Below are 14,194 nucleotides of genomic sequence, written 5' to 3'. Positions count from 1 at the left end.
CAGTAGCACTTGTTTCTTTAATCTCCTGTGTGGCACCACCATATACCATAGTTCCTATTCCTGCTCCCTCTATGGCATCACAATGTACCATAGATCAAATCCCTCTCCCTCTTGTCTGGCACCACCTTGTACCATAGAACCTATTTCTTCACCCTCTACGGCATCACCACGTACCATAGATCCTGTTCCCTCCCCCTCCTGTGTGGCGCCACCATGTACCATATATTCTAATCCCTCTCCCTTCTGCCATGCACCACCATGTCCTTTCCCTGCTCTCTCTGTGGCACTACCATTTACTATAGGTCCTATTCTCGCTCCCTTCTCTCATAGATCCTATTCCTGCTCCCTCCTGTATGACACCACAATGTACCATAGATCCTATTCCTGCCCCCTCTATGGTACCACCATGTCCCCAAGGACCCTATTCCTGCTCTCTCCTCTATGGCACCACCATGTTCCATAGATTCTAGTCCTGCTCACTCTATGGCACCACCATGTACCATAGACCCTATTTTCTCTCCCTCCTGTCTGGCACCACCATGTACCATAGATTCTAGTCCTGCTCACTCTATGGCACCACCATGTACCATAGACCCTATTTCTACTTCAGGGTCCATAGGGTATCCACAGGATACCTTGGGGGTATAGGTGATGACATCAGGCATCGGGCACCATAGAGTTAAGTTTTCAGCCACCCAGGATGCACTAGGGTCCCCCTCCTATACCCCGCCCCCGAGCCAAGGCATCTCAGTTTAGTTTGGTGCCCGGCCGGAGTCGGATGCACCTGGTAGAGGGGGGCCATGAAGAGCCCCTGAAGTTTTCTCGAATGCATCTGTGGCTGCACATCTGGAAATACAGCATGGACAGTCAGTCCTGACATCCATGCTGTCTTCCCTACACCCCCGCCGGTATCAGAACGCCGGTACCGATCCGGGGATGCTGGTAGGCATCTGGGGTCACAGCTAGCGGTGACCCCAGATGTTTAGGACCATGGCCGGATTTAAGGGGGACAGCAGGTAAGCAGCGGGGTCCCTCGGTGGGTCCCCGCTGATACATGGTCCAGAGTCCCCAGGAAGGGGGCTCCCTGGGGACTGGCTGCAGCGTGGAGCCAGGTACTAACCTGCGCTTCCACTACCCCCCTGGGACAGCAGGACCACTCTGCCACGGTCCTGCTGTCCCAGGGGTTAAATGCATGCCAGGGGAGCGCGCCTTCCCTGTCTCACAGCCGGCGCCTCCCCCGCTGCACACAGCCCTCTCTGCACACGCCGACTGGCCCTGTGGCAGCGCTCCTCCCCCAGGCCGGCCTACTCTATGCTCTTCGGTGGCCATCTTCTAGAACGCATGGTGAACACTGCTGGAAGTCTGGACGGAGGCATCGTGGTCTGGGTCCCCCCGCATACCTCTCCTCCGCTGTGATCAGGTCTGTGTATGTAGCGCTGTGTCCTACCAGACTCTGTGTCTGTGTAGTTGATTTATTAGCGCTGTTAGTGCAGGAATTGATTTTCTTTGCATTGTATGTGACTGTGCTAGCGCTGCTGCCTGTACTTTTACTTTCTAACTGTCAGCCTTATTACTGTCCCTGCTCTTTCTGCTAAAGCCCTTGCGGTGCAGTGCTGCAGGGTGGTCTCTCGCTATACTAAAAGTTTTGGTGAGAGGGGTCACATACTTTCCGTCATGTCTGAAAGTGACTTTCCTCTCCGGCTTCAGTGTACTACGTGTAAAGTACCAATAGCGGAGGGGGAGGGTAGCGCGGAGGGTCTATGCCGGCAGTGTTTTTTATTGGCGCGGCCAATTACGGTCACAGCACCGGTACAGGAGCCGCCCTGGGCTTGTTTCACTCAGGCGCTTACAACCTTGGTGGGCCAGTTAGCTCCGCAACCCACGTTCTCACAGATGGGATTGTCCCAGCAATCAGTGGTGTCGTCACCCATGCAGGGTTTCCCGAGGCAATTGATGGTACCCCGCAGTATCCCTATTTCCCCTCTCCCGGTCTCTCAGGAGCCGGCGTGGGTTAATTCCCTGACTAGTTCTGTACAGCACTTGTCGGATGTGTTACAAGGGGAGCCTGTGTTGCGGCCACATAAGAGGCCGGTGGCGTCTCTGTCTGCTCCTTATGAGGATGACGAAGTGACGTCTGATGATGTGGAGATTCTGGATCTTTCCGACCAGGAACCTCTCCGTACTAAGGAGGCGGACGCTAGGTCCAAGGTATATATTCCTGGACTTATTCGGGCAGTCCGCACAGCTTTGGTGATTGACGACGAAGTTCCTCCGGCGTCTAAATCCAAATATGCCTTTTTTAAGGATGCTAAGGGTGACGCCACAGTCTTTCCTCTTTCGGGTCAGTTGGTGGACCATTTAGAGGAGGCGTGGAAACAGCCTGGCAAACGATATCAGCCGCAGAGGCGTTTGGCGGTGGCTTATCCGTTCGCGGATAATTATTTTTCTAAGTGGGAATCCCCTCCACAGGTGGATTCTCATGTGACACGCCTCGTCCGGAGTGCCACTTTACCCATGCCATCCATGTCCTCCCTTAATGATGCTACGGAGCGCAAGGTGGAGATCTGCCTAAAGTCCGTTTATTCCCTGGCGGGGGGGCAGTGCGGCTAGCTATGGCCATTTGCTAGGTTGCCAGAGCTATGGAGCGCTGGGCGGATACGTTGGAGGCGTCCTTTGAATCCGACTGTTCGGCTGAACAGACGGAGTTGATCGGCAATCTCCGGGATTCGGCCACTTATATCAACGAAGCGGCCTTGAATATTAGTACCCTGGCATCTCAAATTTCTTCAGCAGCTGTAGCTGCTCGTCGCACATTGTGGTTGCAATCTTGGAAGGCGGACACTGATTCCAAAAAGGGTTTGGAAGCGTTGCCTTTTAACGGAGAAGTTCTTTTTGGTCTGGACCTGGACAAAATTGTAGCCACGCTGGCGGCAGCCAAATCGGCATGTCTCCCGTCTGTTGCAGTTCCTTCCGGTTCAGGTACGTCGTCCTTTCGGCCTTATAGGGCCCAGGGTAGGCCTAAAGCACAGTCCTTTCCCCGACAGGCTGGCCCCAAAAAATCGGTCAAGCCCCGGAAGCAGGCCTGGAGTACCAGACGTCCGGCCCCTAAGCCAGACGACAAGCCTGCGGCCTGACGGTCCGGGCCACCCTTTGGGGGATCCCAAGGTGGGAGGCCGCCTGCTGCAGATCGCCCGGTGTTGGTCGGTCACCACGACAGATACTTCAGTTCACGAGGTGGTCTCACACGGGTATGCCCTCTCCTTCCGGCACAGACCCCCGTCTCGATTTTTCACCACGGGTCTACCATCAGACCGGAACAAAGCCGCGGAGCTGCGGAAGGTCTTGCACACTATGCTCCAGGCTGGAGTTATAGTGCCTGTTCCATTCTCCCAGAAGGGTCTATTCCAATCTCTTTTTGGTGCAGAAACCCAATTGGTCGTTTCGTCCGATACTCAACCTCAAAGCTCTCAACAAGTCTTTGCGGGTGCCGAAGTTTCGGATGGAGACCCTACGGTCCATCATTCTGGCGCTGGAACCTGGGGACTACATGGTGTCATTGGACATACAGGACGCTTACCTGCATGTCCGTAGTCTTTCGCGCCATCAGCAGTTCCTCAGGTTTGCAATCCGCAGCGACCACTTTCAGTTCCGGGCATTACCTTTTGGCCTGGCGACAGCACCACGTGTTTTCACCAAGGTGATGGCGGTCATGGCGGCCGCATGTTACCGTACTTGGACGACCTTCTCTTAGTGGCAGGATCTCCGGAGCTCCTTCTACGCCACTTGGACCTGACCATTGCGGTACTGCAACGGCACGGCTGGTTAATAAACTGGCAGAAGTCCTGTCTCAGCGGATTCTGCACCTCGGAGCCTTATTAGACTCCGGACAGCAAAGGATCTTTGTGACGGGGGAAAAGATCTCTGCCTTGCAGTTGCGGGTGCGCAGTTGTCTGCAGAGCCGCCGGGTGTCTCTACACTCGGCGATGAGGTTACTGGGTTCCATGGTGTCGGTTTTCGACATGGTGGAATATGCCCAGTTTCACTCCAGACCTCTGCAGCACCTGATCCTGTCCAAATGGAATGGACTGCCTCAGAGTCTAAAGTCTCAGACGATGGTGCTCACTCCAGAGGTTCGCCTGTCTCTTGCCTGGTGGTTGCAGACGACCCATCTCAACAAGGGTCGTCCGTTCTGGGTGGCGAATTGGGTCCTGTTAACAACGGACGCCAGTCTTCGGGGCTGGGGAGCAGTCTCGGGTCCACACTTGTTCCAGGGCAGGTGGACTCCGGCAGAAACAGAGCTTCCAATAAACATCTTGGAACTCCGAGCGGTATTCAATGCTCTCCAGCAGGCACACCGGGTTCTCCAAGGTCACCCAGTGCAGGTCCAGTCGGACAAAGCTACCACCGTGGCCTACATAAATCGGCAAGGAGGAACCCGAAGTCGGGTGGCTCTCGTAGAGGTGTCCCGAATCCTGGTATGGGCGGAGCGCAATCTTCCGGCCATATCAGCAGTCTTCATCCCGGGAGTGCTAAACTGAGAGGCGGACTTTCTCAGTCGCCAGGACGTTCATCCGGGGGAATGGTCTCTGCACCCGGACGTTTTTCAACTACTGGTGGACAGTTGGGGTCTTCCAGAGATCGACCTCATGGCGTCCCGGCACAACAACAAGTTGCCGGTGTACGGGTCTCGCACAAGAGACGAAAAGGCATCTCTGGTGGATGCTCTGTCCGTCCGGTGGACGTTTCGGTTCGCTTATCTGTTTCCTCCGGTTTCCCTTCTTCCGCGAGTGATCCGGAAATTCAAACAGGAAGGAGGAACGCTCCTGTTGATAGCTCCCGCATGGCCCAGACGGCACTGGTTCTCAGACCTGCAGGGTCTGTCCGTGGACAGTCCTCTGCAGTTACCGCTACGACCGGACCTTCTGTCACAGGGTCCTTGTCTTCACCCGGACCTGACTCGGCTGTCTTTGACGGCGTGGCTGTTGAGACGGCCATGTTGAGGTCAAGGGGGTTTTCCAGCTCTGTAGTGCGAACCATGCTAAAAGCTTGGAAACCGTCTTCCGCGAGAATATACCATCGCGTGTGGCATACGTTCTTCCAGTGGTGTCAACCGAGAGGTTATGCACCGCAGGAGTTTCGTCTGTCTAGAGTGCTACCTTCCTACAAGCGGGACTAGACCATAGGCTTCGCCTTGCTTCTTTGAAGGTGCAGGTTTCTGCCCTGTCTGTCTGGTTTCATCGTAGGATTGCTACGATCCCTGATGTGCGCACCTTTATGCAAGGTGTTCTGCGAATTCAGCTGCCATTTGTTCCACCTGTGGTGCCTTGGGACTTGGCTGTGGTCCTGAGGGCTCTCCCGGGACCGCCGTTTGAACCACTGGGCTCAGTGGATCTTAAATGGCTAATAGCTAAGACTGTTTTCCTTCTGGCCAAAGCTTCGGCCAGACGTGTTTCTGATTTAGGGGCTCTCTCTTGTAGACCCCCTTTCTTGATTTTTCATGGGAACAAGGCAGTGCTACGCACTCGTCCTGTATTTCTTCCCAAAGTTGTTTCCCAGTTTCATGTTAACGAGGAAATAGTTGTACCGGCTTTTAACTCACCTGGTCTTTCAGTGGGTGAGGCCACTTTGGATGTTGTGCGGGCCTTAAAGACTTATGTTGACTGCACTTCTTCATTTAGGAAGTCGGTCGCCTTGTTTGTTCTCTATGGCTTCCATAAAAAGGGTTGGCCTGCTTCAAAGCAAACTTTGGCAGCCTGGATCCGTATGGCGATTTCAGAAGCTTATCTTCATGAAGGCCTGCCGGTTCCTCCTTCTGTGAAGGCTCATTCCACTAGGTCTGTGGGTCCTTCGTGGGCAGCTAGACGTGGTGCCTCTGCAGTCCAGATCTACAAAGCGGCTACGTGGTCCTCTGTCCATACCTTTGTGAGGTATTACGCGTTTGACACCTTTGCCTCTCAGGATGCTTCCTTCGGGCGGCGGATTCTCCTTTCAGCACAGGAGCGTCCCCACCCTTAAAGGATACTGCTTTGGGACATCCCCAAGGTATCCTGTGGATACCCTATGGACCCTGAAGTAGAAAATATGAGATATGGTAAGAACTTACCCTTGTTATCTCTATTTCTACGAAGTCCATAGGATTCCACAGGACTCCCGCCCTGTCGCACCTGTGCTGCAGATGGGCTTTGCTCTGGTCACCAGTTTTTCCATCTCCCTCTGGTGAGAATGTGATTCTTGTGTGTGTCCAGATCTTTTTTCTCTCTCTTCCTTCTCCTCCTCCGGCCTATGGCTTGGTACGAAACTGAGATGCCTTGGCTCGGGGGCGGGGTATAGGAGGGGGACCCTAGTGCATCCTGGGAGGCTGAAAACTTAACACTATGGTGCCCGATGCCTGACGTCATCACCTATACCCCCAAGGTATCCTGTGGAACCCTATGGCCTTCGTAGAAATAGAGATAACAAGGGTAAGTTCTTACCATATCTCATATTTTTCTCTCCCTCCTGTCTGGCACCACCATGAACCATAGATTCTAGTCCTGCTCACTCTATGGCACCACCATGTACCATAGACCCTATTTTCTCTCCATCCTGTCTGGCACCACCATGTACCATAGATTCTAGTCCTGCTCACTCTATGGCACCACCATGTACCATAGACCCTATTTTCTCTCCCTCCTGTCAGGCACCACCATGTACCATAGAGCCTATCGCCGCTCCTGTGCAGTACCACCATGTACCATACATCCTTGTCCCACTCCCTTCTGTCATAGATCCTATTACCACTCCCTCCTCTGTGGCACCACCATGTATCATAGATCCTATTCCTGCTCCCTCTATGACACCACCATTTTCCTTAGATCCTAATTCCCACTCCCTTCTGTCATAGATCCTATTCCCGCTCCTTCCTGTGTGGCACCACCATGTACCATAGATCCTATTCCTGCTCCCTCCATGGCACTACCATGTACTATAGATCCTATTCCAGCTCCCTCTATGACACCACCATTTTCCTTAGATCCTATTTCCCACTCCCTTCTTTCATAGATCCTATTCTCGCTCTTTCCTGTGTGGCACCACCATGTACCATAGATCCTATTCCCACTCCCTTCTGTCATAGATCCTATTCCTGCTCCCTCATGTGTGGCACCACCTTGGTGCCTGTTACCTCAATCACCTTTTGTGACAGAACAATGTATCATAGCAAATTTTCTCTTTCATCTTTTTTGTAGTGTGCTAGAAGCAATTTTATATTTTTTAGAAAACATAAAACAAGGACTGTCTCATTTACACACTCCTGGACATGCGTGAGCTAACACGAAAACAACTCTGGCTGTAGCCTTAACATTACTGACTCAGCATTTGTGATGGCAGCTGATCCAGTCAGCCACAGTGCTCTTACATGGCTATTAATTAGGGGCTTTGAGTTGGCACATAGAAGTCATAAGGTATAGTGACTTGTAACCAATGATGTGAGGCCATCCAAAATTATAATGTGTGTAATAAAATGTACAATAGCTCCATTGTATGTACTTGCTGGATGCCTGCACTTATTCCAAACCTACCAACTGTCCTGCCATCAGCTGACAACGCATTTTCCATCTGTCGGAATGTACATCCCGTTCACTGGTCCTCTGTGCTGCTGTGCCATGCGCCTCTGACAGTGGAGAGCATGGCACTAAGGGCCTGATTCAGAGGTGGACGGAGGGCAAACCTGCCAATGTGTATACAAAGAGGCACTATCGGCCGATCCATCGGCTGCACCATCGTACATTGTACCTGCCTATAGCAGGTGCAAAATGTTCATGGGTCTATGGCCGCTGGTGTTGCTGGAGTCTTTAGACGCAGTCCCTGACACCGACACTGACGCAATCGTCACCATTAGCCATTCCCCCAGGCACCACACAGGAATGCCCATTTAAATTGCATGGATCCCCATGCAATTTCGATATACATCCCCTGGTGGTAACCGTTGGGGAAAACCACAGTACATATCGGACGCATTTGCAGAAGTAAACTATTGGGCTTCCGACGCTGAAACATGTGAGAGCATTCTAGGAGCAGCCAACAGTCAGCATGTATCAGAAGCAGATGTGGATCCAGAGGTGGGGCTGCAGCCCAGTCCAAAATTCAATTACAGAATCCGCATTCCAGAACCACACCAACTGCCAGCGAGTCCCTGCCGGCAATGTTTGGCAGCGTTTGGGGTGGCAGTTGGTTTGGCTCCCCTATTTGAATTTTGGACTGCGCTGCAGCTCATCCTCAGAAGTAATTGCAGAGCAGCCATGTCATTTATGTCAGATGCTGCCATTTCTAAATAAGTGATGCAGAAAATCTATTTACAGTAATTCCCATGCGATGAAATGGAGGGCAGATGACTTAGAAACGGGATACGTTTAGGAAGCCGGCGACCGCAATCCCGACCGCTGGCTTCCCGAATCCTCTATCCCGCCTAGGGTTAAATGACAAGCGTCTAAAATCTAGCGCCTGTCATTTCCCGACGCCGGGAGACAGGCGCCCGGCATTCTGATCGAAGGGATGCCGGGCGCCGCGAGCGGACAGCCGCGGGGGGGAGGGTTAGGTTTAGGGCACCCGGGGGGAATTAGGGTTAGGCACCCCCCAGGGAAGGTTAGGGTTAGGCTAGAGGGAGGGAGCGTTAGGGTTAGGCACCCCCGGGGGGATGGACTTAGGGTTAGGCACCCCCCGGGGGACTTAGGTTTAGGCAGCGGGGAAGGGGGGGTTAGGGTTAGGCATTTAGAGGGGGGAGGTTAGGGTTAGACACTTGGAGGGGGAGGTTAGGGTTAGGCACCCCTAAGGAGGGTTAGGGGGTTGGTTAGGTTAGTTTTTACTCAGCTGTGATGAGGTATTTTAGTGGCTGCCCAGTAGAAAATTGTAGTACAGAATATTCTTAATAGCAATGTATCAGCAAACACCTAGTTATACTGTAACATATATGCTGTACTGCACTAGAAGGATCAACTAAACTTATGTTAAAATTAACCTTTTGTTTGTCTCTCTTAGGCTGGATCTATGACATCACTCAGAAGTACGACTACTCTTTCTATGTGTGTGGCTTATTGTACATGGTGGGAATAATTTGTTTACTTCTGGAGCCCTGTCTGCAACCAAAGGAGAAAAGTCATGAAAAACCTTCCGACAACCAGGATGACTGACAATACATACAATCAAGATATACGTGACGCTACTGTGATAATGATATAGAGTCAAACACACAGTACAGGTTCTCTAACAAAGTTCTGCAAAGGACTGAAGCCAGTGGTTGTCTGTCTTATATAATTCTGGGTTTTCTCAAGGGATACACATGAAAATGTCACAGAACTGTAGGATTCGGCCGGCTCCTAGTATAGGCAGAATAATGGAAGAATGACAAGTGTGTGTGTGTGTTTTGTTACAGTCTGGGTGGTGTAATATGGGTTATAGAGAGAATTCCTTTTAGCAGACAAAACATAAGGGACGTTTGTCAACCGAGTTCTAATCAAAAAGTATAGTCATTTTACAGAGTATTAGAAGTAATACAATCAGAACACAAAGGCAATTAGTGATTTGCAGGCCCTAAATTATGGTAGGCCATTTCTTGGTTGGCAAATTGTTTTTGCAGGAAGGCGACACCGATTGCTACGTATATATATATATATCTATATATATATATATATATATATATAAAACAAATGTTTAGAAGAGTTTTTTGTTTCCTTAAACCTTCTACACATCCCTGATAATATTGACATCATCTATAGGTCCGGCCTATTTAACAACCACTGGGAGTGATTGATGATGGAAAGAGGACCTTATGTCGAATGAGAAAGAATGAATATGAGCAGGAACTGAGAGTTGTGCATCAATGTCAGATTGTATAACGTCAATGACGACTGTATAATGGGAATTGGCAGTGCTTGATATATTGCTTTTTCACCATAATCTGATTATTTTTTACAACATCCAGGCACAAAAGCTATGAAGGAGCAGTTAGTTATGCGTTACATAAAATTCAATAAGAACGAAGGACATAGTGACTCTGCTGATAAATTTCCCAACCTTTATTAAGAGAAAAATGAGGCCTTGGTTCTGTTGTCCTATAAAATGTCACACAGCTACAGACTTAGGTTATTATGAAATCTCTCCATGGATAAACATTACAAAATGAAATCAGATGTCATTGCCAATACTGATTTCACATAATACTACTTGCAAGTTTTACTGCTATGCACGGGTGTGGTTCATAAATCCAACTTCCATAACGTCGATATTGACAGAATGTCAACATTCGACCTTTCGGCAATGCGATTTTACATTCGCCTTAATTCTAACCCTAACTGCAGCATCACCATAACCCTAGAATATGGCTGTCAACATTCTGTACATACCGACATGTGAGAAACACTGTGAGAAACATTACACTTTCTGTATTATTATATGTATATATTATATCACCATTTTGTGTGACCATTATAAGAAAAACTCAGTGTGCATCGCGGTGCCATAAAAACATCTATGGGAGAAATAAACAATTAGGGGTTTTAACAGGTTTTTATGATCTTTGATGTGTGGATTGTAAGCTGGGTGCCTTACTAAAGCCAGAACTGCACGTCAAATCGCATGTAACGAGATTGCGAGGTTGCATACTGCACCTGTGCTATGGAGACCTTGTTGAAATCCAACCCTGTCAATTGTAAGGCTGTAGTTTGGCAAATCACATGGCAACAGCCACTTAAGAGCCAATAAATGGAACGTGGTGGTTCTAACTGAATTTAAAAATATGTCCCCTCTATTCCATCCTCTAAAAGCCCAGCCTACTCAGTAATTGTCCCAGTCCCCTGAGGCAAGGACCATAACAATGATCAGACCCTGACACATAGAGAGTACGGACCCAATGCTATGCAGCACTGGGCCCCACATGGTATTCTTAGTCATTGCTGTCAGTGCAAGCCTTTGTGGCATAACAAGTTCCAACGGGCACTGACAGCCCAGGAGCGTCCCTGCATGCTGGAGTTTCTCTAGGGGAGTGGGTCATATGCTGACTCAACTGGACTGTTACCAGGGGCGTAACTAAGGCCCCATAGCAAATGTTTGTAAGGGCCCTTATGTACCACCCAATGGTGAAGAATGTATATAACACGTGTGACTTTGACAAGGAAGATGGGCCCCCCTCAGCTATGATCCCCATAGCAGCTGCACTCTTTGTACCTATGGTAGTTATGCCCATACTGTTACATACCTCCCAACATTTGAGAAGCTGCAGTCAGAACATCCGCGCGCCTGAAATGGGGTGTGGCCTATACGGGAAGGGGACGTGGCCTAGCAGCACGCCCTGTTTACATCAGAAAGGAGATTCCCCCCGTACTGTGAATAGATGCTGTGCGCACACGCACAGCATCTATTCTCGCTCTGCATATACGCTGCTATGCTCTGCTATGCAGAGCAGCGGTGTATGCTTCCCCCCCCACTGCGGGACACTGCGGCCCGCGGGTGGGACAGCAGGACAGTCCCAATAAAACTGGACTATCCCGCTAAATGTGGGACAGTTGGGAGGTATGCTGTTACAGATATATCACACCCGACTGTACAACGTGGTTCTGCAGTTCAGAATTTTCAACCTCCAAACTTCTGCTTAGTAAATTGTTATGCTGTGAAAAATTTGCAAAGCTGCGAAAATCAAAGTGGCTGTGAATCTGCTGCTTTATGACACCACCTGCCTGCTTTACATGGAAGGCAGGAAAAGATGGCAGTGTCTGCAGGAATTGCCAAACAGTGTTCCGGCTGATGAGAATAGCTGGGTCAACCTGCCTGGCTGAGGATAGATGAGTGCGGGATTTCATTTTTTGGGCAATATTGTTAATGAGTTACTCTTTCAGGTTCCTTAGATCAGATACCGTCTATCGTTTTGATGGGATGCATTTTGTACCTTCAATTTGCACTTCTGTGGGAAACCACTCTTCCAGGTGCACTTTAGTCATTGTAAATGCTAGCTTCAGACGCACAATAAATGACACTAGACTAGACACGAGTGCCCCTAGATATGCACTTGCAATCCAAATAAGATTTTGATTTGCGGAATTAGATTTTGAGGGTGGGAAAGGTAGGAGGACAGCCCCTGTTATCTGGGATGGAGCACAGCATTTATCTCCCTGCACAAGGTCCTTAGTCTTACATATCCCCTAAGGCTGTGGAGATTGGACTTCATCCTATACTTCACTGGGACTCATTTTGCATCTTATACAGGAAATCACATTTTTCTGTGCACTTCAATCGCTGTAATAAATACAGTCTTCATGCTGTCTCGCTTTCATGCTTAATAAATGAAGCTACTGTAGCTTAATTTATTACATAACTTATACCCCTTTTAAACTGGAGCTAAACCCAGGTTATTGCAGGGTTAACCCGGGCAGCTCCTTGGTGTAAAAGGGGTGAGGGTTGGATCGCCGGGTCGAGTGACCCGACAATCTAACCCAGGTAAATAGCAGGGTTTAATACGGGCGTAGCCCGTGAAACCCTGCTGTGTGTACGGCACACTCCGGGTCTTGATGACCTGCAGTGCGCCGCAAGCCGGCCGATTGGTCCGGCTTCAGTGGCGTTTGGAGATGACGTCATCGCCAAGCGTCCTCTTTCACGCCGGAAAAGCCGGGTCTATGCAGACCAGACTGCGGTGTGAGCGACGCCGACTCTGGAATATCCCGAGTCGGCGCCGGCTAAATTCCGGGACTGATCCGGATAGGAACCCTGTTCCAACTCCGGGTCAGACCCAGAATTTTGGTGGAAAAGGGGTATAAATAACTAAGACATTTAAATGAATAAGGAAGATGTTGGGAAAGTAGGTAGGACTGTTAAGTGTTTATTTTCCACCATAGCATATTCAGGCATTTATCCAAAGTGAGTGCCGATGGATTTTTTTAGCTGCAGTTCCAAGGAGCATGAAGTGGGTGTGCACCTTGAAATACGCTATGCACACAAGTAGATGCATTTGGGCACATAAGGAAGCATTGCAGATTTGCACTATTTTGCGGTTTATAAATGACCCTTATTGGAAAATCACCAATCCAAAAGTTGATTGGGACTGCTGGCCACTGTGGACCACTGCATGCACAATTTGCCTAAACCAACCAAACTGACTTTCCAAATTGTGCATGTATAGGTGATATCACATCTTGATGTAAAATTTGGAACTCTGTTACAACTGATCATATATTATAATTAATATGATTGGATCTGCTTTAGATAAGAAAGTTAATCAGGCAAAACACAACATTCCGTGAAGGGAGTTATTTATGGAAACTCTACTGGGCCTAGGTTCATATAATATTCAGACAGGACAAGAAATAACCTTGTATAGTTTGTCAGCATGGAATTATATATACTATTGCAGGACAGCTACCCACTGTCCGCTGAATAAGCGAGATGGTATGAATATCATTCATTTTTATAATTGTGACTGGAGTAAGGATATTATGAAATAGTATGTTCAGTAATGGCACAAACAGGAGCAATTAAAATATACTGTGAAGATAGTCTCTTCATTTATTTCACTGTGACTTTGAGGAGTAAGGATTTATCATGTGAAGCATGGGGACTCTAGTCCGATCTGCACCAGAGTTTAGGTTGGGGAAGCTGACCCCTCAGTGCTGTTCATTCCAATGCTGTACACGCAAATATCACATCCCAATTGGCTGCGGCAGCCGAGGGTGGTCCTTGAGCAGTAGCTGCGCAGGGGGATATGGGTAACCTCAGCAGCTTGCCCACAGGTCTCCACCGAGGTGAAGGTAGGCAACAAGAGTCCGGATGTCCCCGGCCCGGAACAGCAATCATTAAAAGCTCATCAGACCGGTAATAACTTCAAATGGTGAAACAAGCTACATTTCTTTTATGAAATACGGCCCCTGAAGGAAATCTGTATAGCACTTTTTTATGATTCAAGCAAAATAAAATCCTTTTAAGTTTTTTTGTCTTTTGAGATCTTGAATATTTTTTGTTGTGATATATACCATAACTATAATCACAGGTTGTTAAATTGTATATTTAGAAGGTATTGGATGAAAAAAAATTAAATTAAATAGTCAGTGAAATATATGGCAAGGACAGATGTTATTCTCTTTAGTGAACCTAATTTCTTGCAGTTTCCCCGACAAAAAATGAAATGATTTACGTCATAGGGGCATATTCAATTGGGTGCGAGATTAGCAAATAT

The 14,194-nt window shown here is 48.9% G+C and overlaps 1 protein-coding gene across 4 annotated transcripts in view; it reads left to right on the top strand.

The window, feature by feature from the left end:
* SLC16A14 (solute carrier family 16 member 14) overlaps nucleotides 1-13,948 on the top strand; it is a 76,569-nt gene extending 62,621 nt beyond the window's left edge. For all 4 annotated transcript variants that reach the window (XM_088466591.1, XM_088466590.1, XM_088466594.1 and 1 more), the window contains exon 5: nucleotides 9,016-13,948. In XM_088466591.1, the coding sequence (XP_088322717.1) occupies nucleotides 9,016-9,167 (152 nt within the window). In that variant the 3' untranslated portion in view covers nucleotides 9,168-13,948. The remainder of the gene's footprint in view (nucleotides 1-9,015) is intronic.
* The last annotated feature ends 246 nt before the right edge of the window (nucleotides 13,949-14,194 follow it).

Source organism: Taudactylus pleione, unplaced genomic scaffold (genome assembly GCF_031769625.1).
Source record: "Taudactylus pleione unplaced genomic scaffold, aTauple2 ptg000066l, whole genome shotgun sequence".
Classification (NCBI taxonomy): Eukaryota; Metazoa; Chordata; class Amphibia; order Anura; family Myobatrachidae; genus Taudactylus; species Taudactylus pleione.
The sequence above is the reverse complement of the archived record's forward strand: the minus strand, read 5'-3'. Positions and strand labels throughout refer to the sequence as shown.